The 18,620-nt window shown below is 43.8% G+C and overlaps 1 protein-coding gene across 3 annotated transcripts; it reads left to right on the forward strand.

Moving 5' to 3' along the window:
- Nucleotides 1-18: 18 nt before the first annotated feature.
- Nucleotides 19-18,565, forward strand: CERS5 (ceramide synthase 5). 3 transcript variants are annotated; one of them, XR_003492642.3, is made up of 11 exons: nucleotides 19-301; nucleotides 5,696-5,801; nucleotides 7,910-8,040; nucleotides 8,998-9,055; nucleotides 9,637-9,687; nucleotides 10,343-10,435; nucleotides 11,793-11,921; nucleotides 12,195-12,301; nucleotides 14,184-14,340; nucleotides 15,398-15,500; nucleotides 17,269-17,467. XR_003492642.3 is itself a non-coding variant. In XM_072031996.1 (10 exons), exons 1-10 carry the CDS (start codon nucleotides 102-104, stop codon nucleotides 17,419-17,421), a joined length of 1,185 nt encoding a protein of 394 aa, XP_071888097.1. In that variant the 5' UTR covers nucleotides 23-101; the 3' UTR covers nucleotides 17,422-18,565. The 3 variants fall into 3 exon arrangements, 2 of the variants coding, with proteins under 2 accessions (XP_071888097.1, XP_021129418.1); XM_072031996.1 differs by lacking the exon at nucleotides 15,398-15,500 and having other exon boundaries at nucleotides 23-301; nucleotides 17,269-18,565; XM_021273743.4 differs by lacking the exons at nucleotides 19-301; nucleotides 15,398-15,500 and adding an exon at nucleotides 8,662-8,689 and having other exon boundaries at nucleotides 17,269-18,565.
- The last annotated feature ends 55 nt before the right edge of the window (nucleotides 18,566-18,620 follow it).

Genomic DNA, 18,620 nt, shown 5'->3' on the forward strand with positions numbered 1-18,620 from the left:
ACAGGCCCCGCCCCCTGGCGGCCGCGGCTGTGGCTGTGGCGGCGGCGGCGGCGGCGGCGGCGGCGGCGGAGGGGGGCGGGGGGAGGCGGCGGCGGCGGAAAATGGCGGCGGCCGCGGCGGCGGCGCTGCGGGCCTGGTTCTGGAACGAGCGGTTTTGGCTGCCCCACAACGTGACGTGGGCGGACCTGGCCGGGGAAGCGGGTCCACCGGGCAGCGGGCTGCAGTACCCGCGAGCCGGCCACGTCCTGTCCGCCTTCCCGTTGGCGCTCGGTATCTTCGCCGTGCGGTTGCTGTTCGAGAGGTGAGCCCCGGTTCCCCCCTCACACCCTCCTGTTCCTCCCCTCAGGCCTCCCGCTTCTGCCTCGGGACCCGTTAGCAACAGGCCTTGAGGCCCCGGGGGCAGCCGGGCTCAGCCCCCCCCGGGATAACCGGGCTCGGGCCCCCCCCTCGCCCCTCAGGCAGCTGTGAGGCCTCCAGGCACCCCCCTGCTTTCTTTATTTATCTTTTTGTGTGGAAAAGGAACGGCAAAACCCACCCGTGGGGCTGTCAGGGCACTCAGGACCCCCCCACGGTTCCCTTATCTCATGATTTTGGGCCCCCAGAGGCTCCTCAGGTGCTGGAGGCGGCGGTGAGGTGAGAAGGAGAGCCCCAGGAGCTGGGTTGATTTCTTTCTGCTCCTGCCCAGCTTGGCTTGTTGGCGTTCCTGGGCTCTGCCCGCTGCGTACTTTCCGTCCCAGTTCCTGGATGAGGAAATTGGGCTCGTTCACATGGCCTGGTGTATCATTAAACAAGTTGTGGGTCCCCCCCGCGGGACGGAAGCGCGTGCGGATCAGTGTAGCTGCCCGGGAGCAGGTGTAACGCCGCGCTTCCCATTCGCTTGAATATCCATAAGCGTGTATTAACTCTCCCCTGAGGCAGGAGTTTATCCTTTGCATGATGGATATCTCCTATAGCCGTACCCAGGGCAGGCTCTGTGGGTGACAGGCTAATTAGGAAAGCAGCTTGCTTAACAGAACCGTTAGGTGAAGCCAGCTAAAACACCTCAGGTACCTGTTCAAATAGTTCTTCAAAGGTTGGTTCCGTCTTAACTTTCTGCAAGAAAAGAGGGGAAGTATTTCTAAGTGTGGAAAGGGCGGTAGGATTAAAGCAATTAGGAATTGAGTTGGTGTTATTTTGCAAGTTTTCTGTAAGAAGTGTACTTTTTTTTTTTCCTCAGCTTTCAGAAATTAAGCAACAGGAGGGAACTGGGACTAAGTAAAAAGACAGGAGAGCTGTAGAGAAGAACATAAGGCGGGTAAACAGAGTAGGAGAGAAGTTTGAGCAACTTTTTATAACTTCTTTTTCTAACATACTTCATAAAGCTGCTCTGAGCTCAAACCAGTGCAGAGGGCCCAGGAACACCCAGATACGTGGCAGTGCCAAAACCTCATCTTAGCTTTGCACCCTGCTGCTCGTCTTGGCCAGATGTATGCAGTTGCCAGCAGACAAGGCAAGGAAGTTGGGAGACAGGATGCTACCCCTGGAAGGAGCATTGCAGGAAGGTTTCCTCGCTTCCCAGCTCAGTCCAGGTGTCTTACCTTGGGGAAGAAGTGCAAATGTTTCTTTTCTCTGGGTTAAGAGAGATTCAGAGAGCTACAGCGCATCCCATTGTACCTAATACCAAAATCTTCCTGCTAACAATTATTTTATCCAGATAATGTCTGCATTGTGCCCTGGTATGTGAAATTTCTTTTGCAGTGTTGGTTTAGGAAGGACTCAAATGGATAATTAAGTACTCCTCCTGCACAATAGAGCCTGGAGACCACAGGCTGCTTCCTGAGAGGGTTTGTTCCTTTCCTTTAACAGTGTCAGCGCTGTCTCCGTGGTGGTATCCCGGTGAAAGCAGATCATGAAGCAAAATGCAAGGTTGTTTCTAGCATGTTTATTTACAAAGACCACATTTTTCAGGAAGTGCTTTATTCTTTCTCCTGCCACCTTGAAGATGTCAGAAGTTCAGTTCTGTCTAATAAAATCCCCTTGTGCAGATACCCCAATTCTGGCCTTGGGGATGATTAAGTCAAATGGCTTCCTTGACACACAATTGGCAATCGGACTTGATGACTCAGAACTTGAATTATAAATGTCTGTATCTCTTTAATTTTAGCTCCTCTCTTCATTTCTCTTTTGTCTGTTTGCCATACTTCTTCAGTGTGAGGAAGTGCTTTTGTTACACTGACACTTGTTACACTGGCACATGTTTCTCTGTTGGCAAATGCTGCTGTAAATTACCCTTTGCATCACGATGATGGCAAAATACTCATTGGGCTGGCTCTACATGGGAATGGTGTGTGCTCAAAACCTGACTGTAGGGATGAGCCAAGACTTGCAGGGTGAGGTAAGGTCCTGACTTGGCTGAAGGTGGATTTTTGGGCAGGCAAGATAAAGAAAAACTTCTGCATACAGATTTGTGTGGCTTATTTTTTTTGTTTTGTTATGATAGCTGTGACTTCTTCCTATGCATCTTGTCCCACTGCAGGCACAAAATAGTTCACAGGTATCTGGGAAAACACAAAGCCTGATGTTCATACGAGGTGTTAGTGGTTACACCAGAGTTCATTTTCACTTATAGGTATTGTTACTCTCTGTCAGAGGAAGGATATGCTGCTTGTGCTCGTTCTGGTAGGGGAAAAAATAAAGTGGTTTTAGCTGTTGTTTTGTCAGTGCTGTCTGGAAAATTTGGTACAGTTTAAGTGAGGTTTAATCTTAACACAGCGAAACTGAGAGACTATAAAGAGATGAACTCTTGAGTGCATTAGCTGCAGGATGTGCCTGCTTTATAAATCTTATTATTTAGGGGATTGTTCTTCCTTTTCAGAACTGTAGTAGGGATTTACCAGACAAACCAAACTGTTCCACAAAGGAGGATTCTGAGGCTGGATTTGTCAAATACGACATGCCTGAGAAGTGCTTGGTTATGCGTGAGTCTGCGTGCTAGAAAACTGGTGTTGGTTTCAAAATCAGTTCGTCTTAAAAAGCAGGGTGAAATGGATAGGTTGGTAGGCACGGCTTACATCAATGCACAGGTACGTGTTCCGAAAACCCTAATAAAAGTAGTGAAATGATGGTAACTCCTTGCGGCGAGGGTGTGGCAGGATCTTGACCTTGGGAATAGTTGCTGCAGTATTTTCTATGGTATCATAAAGTAATTTAGATTGGAAGGGACTTCTTGGTCACCTTCTCAGTCCTTTCCTCAAAGCACGACAGTGTTCTAGGTCAGGCTGCTCGTGGTGCTCTTCAGTTTTGAATATCCCCAAAAATGGGAATTCTGGAAAGAATGGGAATTCTACAATTTGGGCAGTGTTTTTTGGTGCTTAACTGCTATTGCTGTGCAGTTGTGTTTTATTTTTTTCCCTATGAGATACACTGCAAAAATTGCACATCTGAAAACCTGTTTTGGGGCCAAAAATGTAAAACACCACAGTCACCTTAGCTCAGCCCTAAAGGCACATCACCTTGTTGGAACTCCCTCCCTTAGTGTGGTGTGTCCTGTGTGCTTGCCTTGATGTCTGCTTCCTTCTGTGCACCCAGAAGTGTTGGTGGGGGTTTTGTTCTGCTCTGTGCTCACCTGCAGGCTTCACTGAGTTCCTCGAGTCCTGTGCAGTATCTGTAGCCTGTAGTGTACTTTTGATGATTTTTTTTTCCTGATTTCTGGAAACATCTATTTTTTCCCAAAGCCTTCTAGTGAAGGAGGCTTATAACTCAGGAATACTTTTTGGCAGAGTTTTTTTTTGTTTGTTTGATTGTTTTTTCTTTTTGGTAAGTGTTAGGTCCTAAAGTGAATTATTTCCACTCATTTCTATATCTAAGGAGATGTTCTTTCTTTGATGCTTCAGGATTTGAATTCTAAGATAAAGCCACATTCTGTGCATCATGTGAGCTTTCTTAACCATTCATTCTCCTCTTGGCTCTTAAGCAGAGTCTCCTGAATAATAAATGTATTGAATGTGCAGATTTCCAGGTTTTCTCTCACATACGAGGAACTTTTCCCAGCCTGAGTATCCTCAGGCCAGATTGATTTTATTTTTTTTGTCTTTATGGAGCTGCAAACGCCGTGTTCCAGCAAATGAAATAAAGGTATTGATCTGGCATGCTGTGTCTGCACACGTGTGCTCCTTTGCTGTTGTCATGGTGTATCCTGCAGGAAAGCAAAGTATGGAGATGGGCGCTTTTATGAAGGTCCAGCCAACTGTTTTATAACATCCTAAGATGATTGCTGGCTGGTGGGCTGGATTGGAGAGGAAGCAGTGAGCCTTTAGAGCAGGGAAGAGCCAAGCTGAAAGGAAATCACCCTTTCCTTTTTTCTTTTTGTGTGTTTTTTTTTTTTTTTTCTTTTAGCTGCAACTGTTGAAACGAACAGGACGTATGAAGAAACAGGGCAGGACAGTGAAACCTGGTGCTGTGGTGCCTGGTACTTGTTTAGTGTTTTCTGAAAGCAGAGGAGTGCCTTTAGGATTACTCATGAGCTGATCCACAATTTCTCAAGGGGAAAGCCCTAGAACCTGTGTCTGTTCTTAGATCCAGTCACAGCTATTTGTTACTGGAATATTAACAATGCACTCCCAAGAAAGATTGCGGTTGGAACACTTAGAGTAATGATCCTGCTGAATTTTAATCTCTTCTTTTAAGCACAGGGAGAAATGGCAACAGATTTAATGGCTGGAAAAAGCAGCGCTTTCTGCTTAATGGCACTCCAAGCCTTCTAAATGGAATACATATGTGTAATAAAGTTGTCTCTGAATCAACCTCTGTTTTGAAGCAAAGTCGATTTAATGATGCAAATGTTGAGTCCTTTTCAAAATTGTTTTTGAGAAACAGGTTTTTTGACGTGCTCTCAAAGTAATTGATGTTTTCTTGAATTTGCTGTTCCTTGAAAGCTCTTGCCCCACCAACAGGAGGGAATACAGTTCACATTTTCAGGTAACACATGCGTTTTCCATAGCATCCCTTGGCCAACTTGACACAAAGGTACAGCAAAACCTACTTATTTTTGAAGGCATGTATTTTCACTTCAGTTGCATCTTGTTTTTGGAGTGTCTGTGCTATCAAATTCACAAAGTGCTAGATCAGCTTCGGGAAAACACGGTGCATACAGGACTGAGATGTTAAGATCTTGGCTCTCAGGCTGAGAGACTTGGTACATCTTCCCCATTCTCCCTAAGGAAACAAACCACTTTTTTTTTTTTTTTTTGTCCTCTTGGGGAAAAATAGAACTGCGGCTATGTCTTTTAGGAACTGTGTCACTCGAACTTCCCTTTTTTTCTGAGCTATGCGACACCAAGAAGCATTTTGGAAATAAGGCATTTTGTTTGTGGTGCTTTGGGGGCTCTAGTAGTTTGCAGGGATCTCCCCCCAGCAGTGTCTATTATTTATTTCTGAGCTAATATATCCTGCATCCTGATCCTGCAAGCCAAGAGCCTTAAGATTTAACTTTTCATTTTAGGTGTGCGTACAGTATGTGCTGTCTACAATTCCCAGGTGGACTAATAAAAAATGTTTCTTTACCTGTGAAGTTCCTTTGAGCAACATGAATGAAGATCTTCAAAAGGTTTTTGAATAGGTTTTGCAATTTGTGACGAGTTGGGGTTGTTGTGACTTAGGCAGAGGAGGGGAACTAACGCCTTGTTCTAATGTGGCTCTTTGTTTGGAACTCTTTCAGATTTATTGCCAAGCCCTGTGCCATAAACCTTGGCATTCAAGACAGTGGACCTCACAGAGCTCAGCCTAATGCAATTTTAGAGAAAGTGTTTACATCCATCACTAAGGTGAGTCACGCTGCGAATTCTGCTGGAAATGGAGGCCTATAGGAATGAATGTTGGTATTTTTTGTCTTCCACTTCTCTAATGTGAAGAGTGCATTTCACACTGCGCATGAACGAGCGTGCTCTTTATTTTACTTTGAGAACTTCTCGTAGGAACGTAAATTCTCTTTATGGCTGACCGGAGCTTTTGCACACAGAGGAATCTTTTTTGAATCAAAGTTGTTGCCTTTTAAGAAGAGGCTTCTTCCTTTAGTTCCCTTTGTCCTAATTGTAACTAAGGGAACGGGTGGCAACTGTTAGTTTAACAAGGAATTCCCTAGCATCTTTCACTTTCTGTTGGAAAAGAGCTGCTCCCTGGAGATCTGGTGGCCAGCCGTGTGAGTGTCTCCATCTTCCTTTTGCCTCCTCTGCGATTGCTCAGCAGCTGTCGCAGTGGAAGTCCCTTCCACAAGCAAAGCCATTCAGTCAATGGAAGCGTGCCCTGCCAAATGGCAGGCTGTTGGATGTTGACAGTAGGTATTTCTGTTGTTATCAGCTTCAGGTCTTTTCTCTCACTTGAGCTGACAGCGCTCTTTCCCTTCGGAACGACAGAATTGCATGCTGTCTGTACTCTATTGAGTATTGACAGTTAAATCAACCCAGATGGTGTGATAGATTTTCATTAAAGATAGTAAAATGGAAGGTTTTATGTTCTCATTTGGTGATTCTGAACTTCATTTCGAGTGCAGCAGATAAAGCGCTCAGTGAATGGAAGGGAAATTCTATAAAAACCTTAGCAAAACTTGCCTCGTGGGAACATTAAAGTTCTGAAGTATTTGGAATGACATGTGAACTGAAAGGCCCCTATAATTTGATGCCGTTTGTGGGGAGGACTTTTATGTAGGGGATGTCCTTGAAATTAATGTTCAGGAAACCCATGGGGATGCATGCTGTGCAAAATTTATCTAGCTTATGAAAACAGAGCTGCATTTAACTGTACCAGTATGCTTTGTGTGCTGTTGAGATCTGGAGGATCGGAATGTAGGGTGGCACTGATGCCACTGATGAGGGGAAAGATGTCAATGGTGTTCTGCAATGGGAGCTCTGCCTGTTCTCCTTTGAGGCAGGTTTGCTTCCACTGCACAAGTGTCAGGCAGCCTGAACCTGAGCCTAGTACAGAGGCAAGAGGTCTGGCAGCGATGGAATTACAAGAAAGTTGTGGTTTCAGTACTGAACATCAGCTGACAGATTATTCTGCTTTTCAGTTCAACAGTCTGGTGACTCTTTATTAAATGAGCATTCTGCATAGCTTTTGGGGTTTGTATATAACTCGAGTGGTAAAATGTGTTTATCATCTTTCAGTTGTAAGAGCTCCCTGGCAGAGCTTGTTAAAAGGACACTGGTCTGAAACTAACGTGGCTTATCTCACCACTGGGCCATTTTAGAGGTAGTTATCAGGTTTTGTTCACTTTGCTCTTATAAATCCATTTATGTCATTGTTCAAACAAATAAACTGCCAGTAGAGTTTCCAGTCGGAGAACAGTGATGCATTCTTTATCATGCAGTTATTTCTGTTGTCAAGCTTAATGTTATTCATAAATTTAAAAGTGATAATGGAAATAATGCCATCTCCATGATGCTCTTTTTGAATATATTCGTATCTGATGTGTTAAACCCAAATTTTTGCTTTAAAGTTTCCCTAAATTCCACAGTGAGTAACAACCCTTAAATGTATTCAACTTTGATCTCTCTGAATTCTGGACAGGTCGAGTTGATGAGCAAGTTTTAACAGGTAGGGCAGGACATTTTAAAAGTTGCTCCTCCTCCCAAATTAAGAAACAGAACAATTGCATTCTCTGTAGTAACGTGCTGTCAAATGACGAAATAGATGAGGAAATGTTAAACCAGAAGTGTTCTGAATAATTAAGTCATTAGTGGCTTTTGATGGTTAAACTTGAATGAAAATTTGTGGCAACAGGTTCTTGCTTTTAAAATGTAATAGTCCATATGTAGTGCCTTTGTAGTGTGTTTTTTTTTCTCTGTGTATCGTGTCTGTCATAGTAGAGAAGGGTTTTCAGACTGCACACAGATTGAGAAGTAGGAGAAATGACACTTGTTTCATTTTCCTTCAGTCTCCAGATGGAAAAAGGTTAGAAGGCTTGTCAAAGCAGCTAGACTGGGATGTTCGAAAGATCCAGCGCTGGTTTCGTCATCGGAGGAACCAGGACAAACCCACCACCCTCACTAAATTTTGTGAGAGCATGTATGTTTGTGCAGAGGCCAAGATGTGCCTTCATCTTAAAGCTCCAGCTGTATGTTCTCTTTTCTAACTGAAATTGTCAGCTGCTAACTTAAACTAGTGTCTTGGGGTTGGCTGGTGGAAGATAAATACTCACATAGGCCATTGCAAGACATTAGGAGGGCTTTTTAGGATTGATTTTTCTCAAATACTTTGTATGTGTGCACCAAAGCCCAGAACACCTGTACAGGAATCATTCCTGTCTGTGATAAGCAGCTTTTCATAGCACACCAGGTCCATAATGCAGACAGTAACACTTCAGGGGGTGTGTGTGCATACATGCGTGTGCACAACTCCAGTAATTATACCAAAGACAAGTCTGCTGTCTGCACACTTACGTTGTAGACCAGTATTTTTCCCAGTATTTATGGCTTGAACAATGGTGTGTGTACTTTGGTATACAGACACTTCTTGAATTCCTGTTCTTTTCATTTCAATTCATTCTTTTGTTCTTTGTTTCCTTCTGAATGCTTATGGTTACCCCTGTTAGCGTAGTAGCATCTGAACATTTTTTCCTGACTTATTTCTCCTGTGCTGGTTTCTTTCCTTTCCAGTAACTTTCTTCATATTAATTCTTCCCCCCAGTATGGTTTTGTCTACTTAAAGCCACAAGGTAAGAGGGACAAATACAGTTACTAGGATACCTTCTGGATAATATGACTTTTCTTGTTGTTATATTGATTTGTTATGAAAGATGCATGATCACTCTGGACTTAGCTGTTGATACAAACTAGTTTGGTTTGAAAACTCTTAAATAGGTTTATCCTTGCACAAAATGTTTACAAGTGGAGGATTACTGATTGGTGGGTGAATGTTAGGTGTCAGAATTGTTTTTGTCACAGTTTGTTCCAATTTTTGTTACAAATGTTAACCAGAAGCTATTTCTATTTCATACATTTCATTTTCTGCTTCTTTTTTCAGGTGGAGATTTACATTTTATTTAAGTATATTTTTTTATGGAGTCAGGTTTCTCTGGACGGTGAGTAGATCTTTCACACCTCTCCCTCCATACTCTTCTGTGTAATGTGCTACTGGATTTTGGCTGTCTTGCTGAAATTTCAGGGTTTGCTTACCAGCGTTCCCTGTGTGCTTGCGCCTAGCTTAAAACAAGGGGAGTTTAGTGGTGATAGTCATCTTTGTGTTCCCTTATTTGAGATCCTTGTTGTAAACAAATCTGTCATTATGGAAATATTAGAAACCTCTTTGTTGCGTTACACCAGAACAGGACAGCCCTGCTTTCTTGGTGTGGAGAACTGCTTATTTTCTTGCTAATCTCTTTCCTTCCTGCAGGGATACAGATTCATCTCTTTGGGTCATTATTATTAGAGCTGTATGCTTATTCTTTGAATTTCCATTGCATTATAGCTTGCCTTTGGGTGCCCAAAGAATATTTTAAATCATTATGATGTTTTTACAATAAACTTAGCTTGGATGGTAGAATGGAGATACAATTGATGTGAAACAGAATTGTAGTGGTCAATTGCCTTAGTTGGCAGCGAATTAAAAAACGATAACAACAACAAAACAATGCAGACTAAGAACTTGTCTTTTTCCTTTAAGGCACCCTGGTTCTGGGACACACGACAGTGCTGGTACAACTATCCTTTTCAGGTAGGACGTACACACTTACTGGATCCAGATCTTCACAATTTCAGTTCGTATTTTTGTTAATGACAGCAGATTGAAACTCGTTAGATTTGGCTGCTTCTCATTCTGTGCATGCTGCACAGGCTGCAACCTGGTAAGCTTTCTAGTTAGTGAGTGGCCATCCCTTTCTGTAGGTACAAAGATGGCATTTGCCTTTCAGATCCTGGTTAGGTTTGTTAAGAGCAGCGTTTCCTCAGATGGAACAGACTCAGTTCATACTCATTTTGTGTTTACTTGCTGCTGAGGTTATTAAAAGTAACTTATTTACAGTGTTATTTTAATTATGCAGCAAGTATGATTGTATAGAGGCCAACCAGTTTGGTTCAGTGCCTGGCTTTCCTAATCCAAGAGGCTGCAGTATGATTTGTAAACATTGAACTTTATTCAAAAAGAGTAAGATTCTGCTGTCAAACACAAACGTTTGCTTGTGTGAATAAGCCTAGAGGAAGATGGCTGTTGCTTCAGCTCGTTTTTACTAAACCTTAATTCTGGATCTCTTAACTTACGCCTCAGCATTCTGAAGGAACAGAGTGGGATGGGAAGGAAGGAAAAAGTGGATGTTAATGTAAATTTTGAAGTATTTTGTCTTCTAACTGTGCTATGTTTGTTTGTTTTCCAGCCTCTAACATCCAGGCTTTATTATTACTATATCTTGGAGCTGGCCTTCTATTGGTCTCTCATGTTTTCTCAGTTTACAGACATTAAACGGAAGGTGAGATTAACCAGAATTGCACTAACCACTTTGCTAAATAGACAAGACTAACAAAAATTATGAGTGTGCTTGGCCCGTAGAGCTGAAGCATAGTAATAACTGAATTTTCTTCCTCGTTCACATCTCTGTGTAGCCTACCTCCTTCTGTAATTGCTACCCAGTCCTGGGGGAAAGGGAGGAGCAAGCCTGCTATGCAACCTGGTGTAGCCTCGAGAGTCCCTTTCACCTTCCAGGGGAAAGAACAGAATCAGTCAATACCTCCTAATAAACAGTCAGCAAATCATTGAGAGAGGGGGGAAAAAAAAAAGATTTAATTATAAGGCTTGCAAGAAAGCAGGAAAATAAAATGCTCAAAGCATTACCTTGCTGAGCAGGATGAGAAAATGGCAAACACTAAAGCAATAATGCATTCTTTTTTTGAAAGTAATTTTTCTTCTGTGTCTGTAGCAGAATGATGACTGGTCATGATTGCTGGAATCTAATTCCGTTGTATTGCGTTCTAGGATTTGGCTTATTGTTGCTGTTGGAAAACAGTTCAAAATAAATCAGAGTTTATTGCTTCTGTTATACAAACTGCAAAGTAACAAACTATCCCAATTCTTGTATTAACTGTTCAAAAATAAGTCGTTTTTTTTTTTCTTTCTTCCCTGTACTGGAATATTAGCTCCAAAATATAGAGTAGATGCAGAAAGAGTGTGATTAACAGCATCTCTGATATAATCTGTTTGTGATATTTAGTTTTGTGCTCTGTGTATTACATTCCTCATGGTAAGGTACACTGAGGTGGTGTGTTAGTGTTGTACCCAGGGGACTGAACTGGAACACAGCCTTGAATGTAATGTACGTGCATTGTGAAAACTTTTTTACTGGAGTGGCCTAGCTCTTGCTGTTGGATTATCTTGTGTTCTATGCCTGCTATGCTCTGGCAGGTTTTTACATGCTGACAACAGTAACAGCAGCGTGCTTACAGTTTGTGCCAAGAGCTGAAAGGACTGGCAATATGACTGCAAAACCAAAAGGAGCCAAAAATAAGGACCATATGTTGTCCTATCAATCTTTTGAGAGGATTCTGCAGCCATACGTATCTTGATCTTGCGAGTATGTGCCAAAGACTGCTGTACTTCTGTGTGCAGAATTACAACCTTACAGAAGCACAGGTGCTGGGAGAGACCTTTCTGGAACCTCCAGCGATCATGACGGATGTTGTGTGATGAGCTGGGCTTTACGTGAAGTGGAGTCAAGTCTGAACTGAACTGAAGTAATCCTCTGACCCCAGCTAGTCAGTTTGGTGGCTCTGCTCTAAACATCTGCATTCGTTTGACAGCCAAAGGCTCTGAATTCTTTTTTCTGTTTCCAGGACTTCCTGATCATGTTCGTCCATCACTTGGCTACAATTGGACTCATTACATTCTCTTACATGAATAATATGGTGCGGGTTGGAACGCTGGTGCTGTGTCTCCATGATGCATCCGATTTCCTCTTAGAGGTGAGTTTCCTTTCAGATCTTTACCTAACGCTAGCGTGGTCTCAGGGGAGCAAGCTGACTTTCCTGTTCTTGCTAAAACAGCATTAAATATGCCGTAAAACCTGTGTTGCTGATCCTGCCTTGTCAGCTTTTCCTCATAACTGCTGAGAATAATCCCTAAATATTCCTAAGTCCTTACAAATATGATGGCTTGAGGGTTTTGGAGCTCTACAGCCTGGTAATTGCATGATTGCATGAAGGGAATAACACTCTCATGTTTCTTTCCTTTTTTAGGCTGCAAAGCTAGCCAATTATGCCAAGTACCAGCGTCTGTGTGATGCCTTCTTCATGCTCTTTGGTGTCGTATTCATTGTTACACGGTTGGGCATTTATCCTTTTTGGTAAGCACCTTGAGGTGTAAGGTCTTGTTTGTTCTTCCAAGCCCTTAAGCAAAGCCTTTGTACCTAGACTTCTTGCAAGCAGTACAGCCTGTCCCCTCAAGGCAGCCTGAAGTTGCAGACAACCTAAGTATCATTTGGAGCAGTACTTTCAATCAAAAATATGAAGAAACCTCTCAACAGTCAGTTGAGAGAGTGTGAAAAGCGGCTAGAATCTTAACGCACAGCTGGCCCCTCTCCTCTTACTGCAAAGTGATGACAATGCTCATTAGCTGGAGCAGAGTCAGCTGGTATCTGAACGACTCAGAGGGTTGTTTGCTTCTCTTGACTTGAGAAGTTTTGGAAATAGTTACAGTTGAGGCATGGTCTCTTGAAGTAAAATTAATTTCTGAGTATCTGGCTTAGTCATCATTGCTGCTTTTGATTTCTTATGGCACTTTTGTCCTACCCTTGAGTCGTGACTCTGTAGAGCCTAAAATAGGTCTGAGGTTTCTGGAGAGGTAAAACCCTGGCTAAATGGCTTATAGCTAATCATCGTATAATGAGATTCCTTCTTGCCCCAGCAGGCTTGGTGAGGTAGTTCTGGTGTTAGCCGCTTGTTTCTGTAGAAAGAGTGTGCTGAAAATGTGGTTATAGTTGATTATTATTTAATTTATTTTGATTTTACTGCATACATTTCTTTCCTGAGCGATGGACAGCCTGCATGGCTATTCTTTTGGTGTACATTAGTGGTAGACAGAAACAATCCTTCATTTATGTTTTGGTATCAGGGTTGCAATTAAAGCTCCTGCTTGTTTCCCAGAAAACGCATCAAAGAAATCTGCATAAGGAAGGGCCTTTAATCCCTTTGTTTCCACAGTCTCCTTCCAGTGACAGATGAGGTAGTTGTTGTTGTTTTTCTTGCTGTTGTCTGTCACAAGGTGATGCTCTTGCATCATGCTATTGCTCAGCAGTCCTGTAAATCTTTAATGTATTTTCCACTGGCTGTAATGTAATTCCACAACTTCGTGCAGAAATCTGGCAAGCTCGCAGTGGGTATTGCAAACCTTAGGCTGCTTCACTTCATATATATTCCCTTCCCTAATTAGTAGTGTAAAACATCAACAGACCTCTGGAGTTGCATGTAAGTCATCGATAAGCCAGCTAGGAGTTAGATGTTTCTGTGACTCTGTTTTCGGGGGGAGCTCGGGTTCTTCTTTGAAAGGCTTGTTTTTCTTTTCCTGCGAAGTGTTCAAAGCTACGTGAAACTAATGGCATTTTTAAAGGTCTCTCCACACGTCTCTACTTCACAAAGTCTAAAATGTTTATTAAATTACTGAAGTACTGGCAGTAACTCCCAGCAATGAGAACAGCAAAGCAGCAATGAAAGGAAGCACAATGCTTTGTCCGTGAACTAGTTTCGAGTCCTCCAGCTTGGCAGGAGAAACCTATAAAAAATAAGAGAGAAGGGAATAGCACACGGGGAGGCAGACCTACTGGGAACTAAATTCTTCTGTGATCTTTAAATATGGGCAAAGACGGCCCGAGCAGGAATGTGTTAACGCTTGTTTTGATGGCCGGAGCAGCTTGACATCACTTCCTGTAAAGTTATTACAAACGCTCATGCTGTTGAGAAGGAAATTGGCAGCAGATCTGTGTGTGTAACCAAACTGCAGAACGTTCGCATCTTCTCCTGTTTGTTGCTCAGTTCAAATGTTTCTAATTAGCTTTAGTCTGTCTCCTAACTCTGGCAGGAGACTAGATGCATTGCTGCTCTGACAGGAGCAAAGCAACAGATGCTTAAATGATACAAACTGTTGTGCAGCTGGCCACTCATCTTAATTTAGAGCTGGAAGCCATGTTACCAGCACAACTGATCTGTAATGTGTTTCTGGATCTCTTCTAGGATTTTGAACACAACCCTCTTTGAAAGCTGGGAGTTGATTGGCCCCTATCCTTCATGGTGGCTCTTCAATGGCCTTTTGGTAACCTTGCAGGTCTTGCATATCATCTGGTCCTATCTCATCATTCGCACCGCCTACAAGGCCCTCATGCGGGGCAAGGTAAGTCTGGTGGTGACTGTTTTGGGTCCTCTTTCTGTAAGCTTTATGAAAGAACCCTGAGAAACCAAGCCCTTCAGTGAGGGCTGGTGCTAGTTCTCAGTGTAATTGCATCAGAAATGTTTTGTAGAAGAGCACTTTGATTTGTTTTTTCACCCTGGTTGCTCTGCAAACTTGAGGGGCCAGGTAGATAAAAAGGCAAGGATGCTTTCCTCTCTGCTCTGGTCATACAGGGAAATAATGCCATTACCCAGAACACTGAGATGTTGTAATAATGATGGCGATGACAGATCTGTCAAGTGCTTTATTTAGAGTTCAAAGCATTAGAAAGCTCATTTTGGGTTGCGATGAGGATTGTGCATCTCCTACTTGTTAGCAAGGACAAAGGCTTCTGGCTGCCAGTGCACGGCCAGGCATTGAGCTGCAGCATGCAGAGGAGAAAGGGTTACCAGAAATTCTGGGGAGTATGGTGGCTGTTACTGGGGTTACTAGCTTCAGTTGTAAGCGAATTTTTAATTGTGTTGGGATCTTAGGGAGAATGAGGGTGAAACTACAGCAACTTGCTAGCAGCAGATGGTACCCTGAGAGCAAACAATGCTGACTTTTGGCTGCAGCCTAAGTTGCCAAGGTGCACTTCAGTTGCCAAAGGTGCACTTCAGCTGAAGAGGCACGAGACAGGGAAAGCCAGTCTGGGAACTAATTTGGCACTTGGCCAACCCATCAGGAGAAGCTGCTTCCTTCCATCTACCAGAGTGCAATAACTGATTTACTAGCACAAAATACCTTTTTTATCGTGTACCTGAGTTTCTCTCATAGCTCTGCTTTATTTTGTTTGACTTCTTAGTTGCCCTTACACATGGCACATGACCTTGAAGAATATATCGTAGCTGTTTGTGGTGCTCATCACCAGAGGAAGACATGTTTTAGAGCATGCATGTGATTTTTTTTTTTTCATCTGTTTGCCGCAGCTGCTACTGCAAGGCTTGTTTTCTGTCTGTGCAGCTGTTCCTACAGCTGAGGTCTACACCTTTTTTCCTTTCCTTGCTTCTCTCCTGTCCAGGTGACCTAGCCAGAGAAAGGACTCTAAGCTTTGTCTTCTTCATTCTTTTCTCACTCCTTTTCCTCTGTGCCAGATTGGAGCTGGACAGTTTCATCCTTTGCATGTAAGTGTGATCTGTACTTCTGTTTCTACACTGAAACACATCTGTGTCTGTTTCTAGGCTGAGATGAACGCAAAGTTATGGTCTTGGGGTTTCAGATGGGTAGTGCCTTCTCTTAAAAAATGTTTGTCTCCCAGTTTTGTACAGTGCTGGCTTTGACAGTATGCCAAAATGCAGGTTTTTTCCAAAGGTCTCAGAGGTCTAAGCAGTGTCCTGTGGTGGTTTGTTCTTCTGCTTTCAGATGGCTGCATGACCTTGACCTTTCTGCTTTCACAGTCCCACAGAGACTCCGATGTCTCTCTTTAGTGCTTGTTAACAATCTGCTGGGTGAAAGAGGGCAGCAGAGAAGCAGTTCTTTTTTGGTGAAAAGGATGACAACAGTCACTAGCCCCCCAGGATAATGGGGAGAAATACTGAGGGATTCCTGCTTCCTTCCTGTCACCCTTTGAACTTCCAATATAGGAGAGCAGAGAAGGATACCAAAAGTTTTGGCAACACACAGAAGCCAGTGTGTCCAACAGGCCTGTCAGAACCAATCCTGGAGATCATTAACTTGACCTGGCTTTCTGCCACATCTTCCTTGGAGCTGAAAAACTTCCTGGCTGGTACTGGTTGAAAGCCATAAGCCTGACTCAGAGCAAGCAGAGTAGGATCAAGTCCCGAAGTGCCTGGAAACATGCTAGCCACAAAGTGCTTGCATCTGAAGCAAATGAGGGCTATTAGTTGCAGCCAGAAGTGTGGAGAGCCCGCCTTGGGGTATGTAAAGCATGTGCCATTCACGCAGCCACAGCTCGGCACCGGTGCGTTTATGGCTCTGGCGCCCAGCCAGCGACCAAGGTGCTTATTTGCAGTTAGGGCCGGGCTTGTGATCCCTTCCCTTCACCTTCTGGTGCACTTGGCTCTGCGGTGTTGGTACACTGCCCTCCTGTGGTGCTCTGAGGGCAGCTAACAGCGGCATGTGCCGACCCCTGGCCAGAACTCTGCCTGGAGGGGTTTCCAAAGGTTCAAAATCCCACGTATGAATGGAATTCAGCTGGCTTTGCAGCCCATCTGTTAACTAAAACCATAACTCTGTAGATCAGATCTAGATTCCCGTGGCTGAGATGCTCCTTCTGTACCTGAACTGGTTTTTGCTGGATTAGGTAGTTGTTTCTTTTCTGCAGCCTGCTGTCCAAACACACTTTTGCTCGTAAATGGGATCTCGTGTGTGAACCACAAGCTGTGAAAATGGGAGGCGCTTTGTGCAAACAGTGATGTGATAAATATAGCTGGTTAATTTGTAAAATATCAAAGGCACTCCCTAGAGTGTGCTCTCTAGAGGTGATATACACATATTTTGTCATCATACCTGCTGATTATAAAGGTGTGAGATTTTTTTTTTTTTCAATTTAAAACACATTTGTTGTTTGGAAAAGCAGCCTTTAACCAATCTAAAATGAGGCTCTTCAAAGACAAAAGCAGGCAGAGATCTACAGCATCCTCTGATCTAGTGAGAGTGCAAATGTGTAGTGCTTCCACAGATGGACAGGGTATTTGAAAAATGGACCTCATAGCTTCCAGCTGCCCTTTTCAACATCTTTCTTGCTTTCTGTACATGAAGACAGGCTCTTCCTAGTAAGTTTGAATTTACTATGGATGGAATATAGAAGGTAATTGTAAGTGACCGAGGCTGGTTAATCACATGAATGCAACCTTTTTACTGCTGTTTCCTGTGAATTTATCAACTTCCCTCCTCCCCTTCCCACTACCCAATCTCTTTTGAACTGTTTAGGTATCAAAAGATGACCGCAGTGATGTAGAGAGCAGCTCTGAAGAGGAGGATGTGACTTCCAACAGCACAAAAGGAGTTTTCAGCACTTCGAGCAATGGTTCCAACCGTGTTAACGGCCATGTGGCGAGTGGCCAGTGGACAGAAGAGGAGTAAGGCTGTGGGTCGGCCTTGAGCAAACACGAACTTGTCTTTAAATATCTAGATGTGTTGAGCTCCACATTCCCAAGTGATCTTTAATCAAGATACCCCTTCCCCAGAAAACCTCCAGCAAATCTGAAATGGGCACAATCCAGACCAGGCAAAGGCTTTGCACGACAGAAGGGAGAAAGCCGATTACTAGGGCAAAACCAAAGCCACAGATTCCATTTTAAGCCATGTTGTACCCCATCTTAGTCCCATTGGTATTTGCAGAGGTGTGTTTGTATGTGACAAACTGGTTTTTACTAGGATCAACTCAAGGCGGAAACGAGTTTGGATGAGGCTGGCTGCTGCCCCCAGGAGGGGCCGGGTGCCATCTCGGTGACTGTTCCCTGCGGCTCCTCGATGCACTCCAGAAGCTGCTCAGAGCACGGCGTGAGGGGTGGGTTTCTGGTCCACCTCTGAGCTACCCGGGCTGTAGCAAAGACTTTTCTCAGCCCTACTGCAAGCGCTCTGGATTACAGCCACGCTTTGAATTGGATTGTGCTACAACAAAACCGTTGTTGTGACTCGGTGGTGGGGTGCTGTAGGCTGAGGAGGAGGTTTTTGCTTGTTATCTCTGCTGTCACGAGGGACCAGGCCAGCATTTGCTGCCTCTTTTGGTGCTGCAAGCCCCTCTGAAGTCCTACCTACAGCCTTCCAAAAAGGGGGAGGGGGTTTGCTTACTGCCCCTAAGTCAACTCTCACAATACATGCCTTAATTTTTCATTTTTTTTTCTGTTTCAAGACATGGTTTTGAAGACTTTTCTAGATGTACTGGCTCGAGTCAGCTAAGCTAGGACCTGAGGGTGGCCCAGGGCTGGGGGGCTGCTCGTAGCTTTCCCCAAACTCTTTCCAGTCCTGCTTGCCTGTACTTCTAGCCAGAAGTGAATGTTGCTGCTCTGATTTTTTGCAATTCTGTGGAGGAAATCACTGGGCCGGCGAGGTGGCCAGGCCGTGGGCTTCGCTTCTTCTTTTTTACTTGATGGTACTTGGGGGCAGCGGGCAGCCCTGCGCGCCGAGCAGGAGCAGAATGTGGGAAACTCCTTGAGTTGTTACCGTTTTATACCATTGTTTACTCTTATCTCCGATTAAAAAAAAAGAAAAAAACGCTTCAGAACCGCGCCTCGCCTTAAATAAACCCAAAAAGTCCTTCAGAAAACCCCAAACCTGAT

The sequence above is a fragment of the Anas platyrhynchos genome, chromosome 34, assembly GCF_047663525.1.
Source record: "Anas platyrhynchos isolate ZD024472 breed Pekin duck chromosome 34, IASCAAS_PekinDuck_T2T, whole genome shotgun sequence".
Taxonomy (NCBI): Eukaryota; Metazoa; Chordata; class Aves; order Anseriformes; family Anatidae; genus Anas; species Anas platyrhynchos.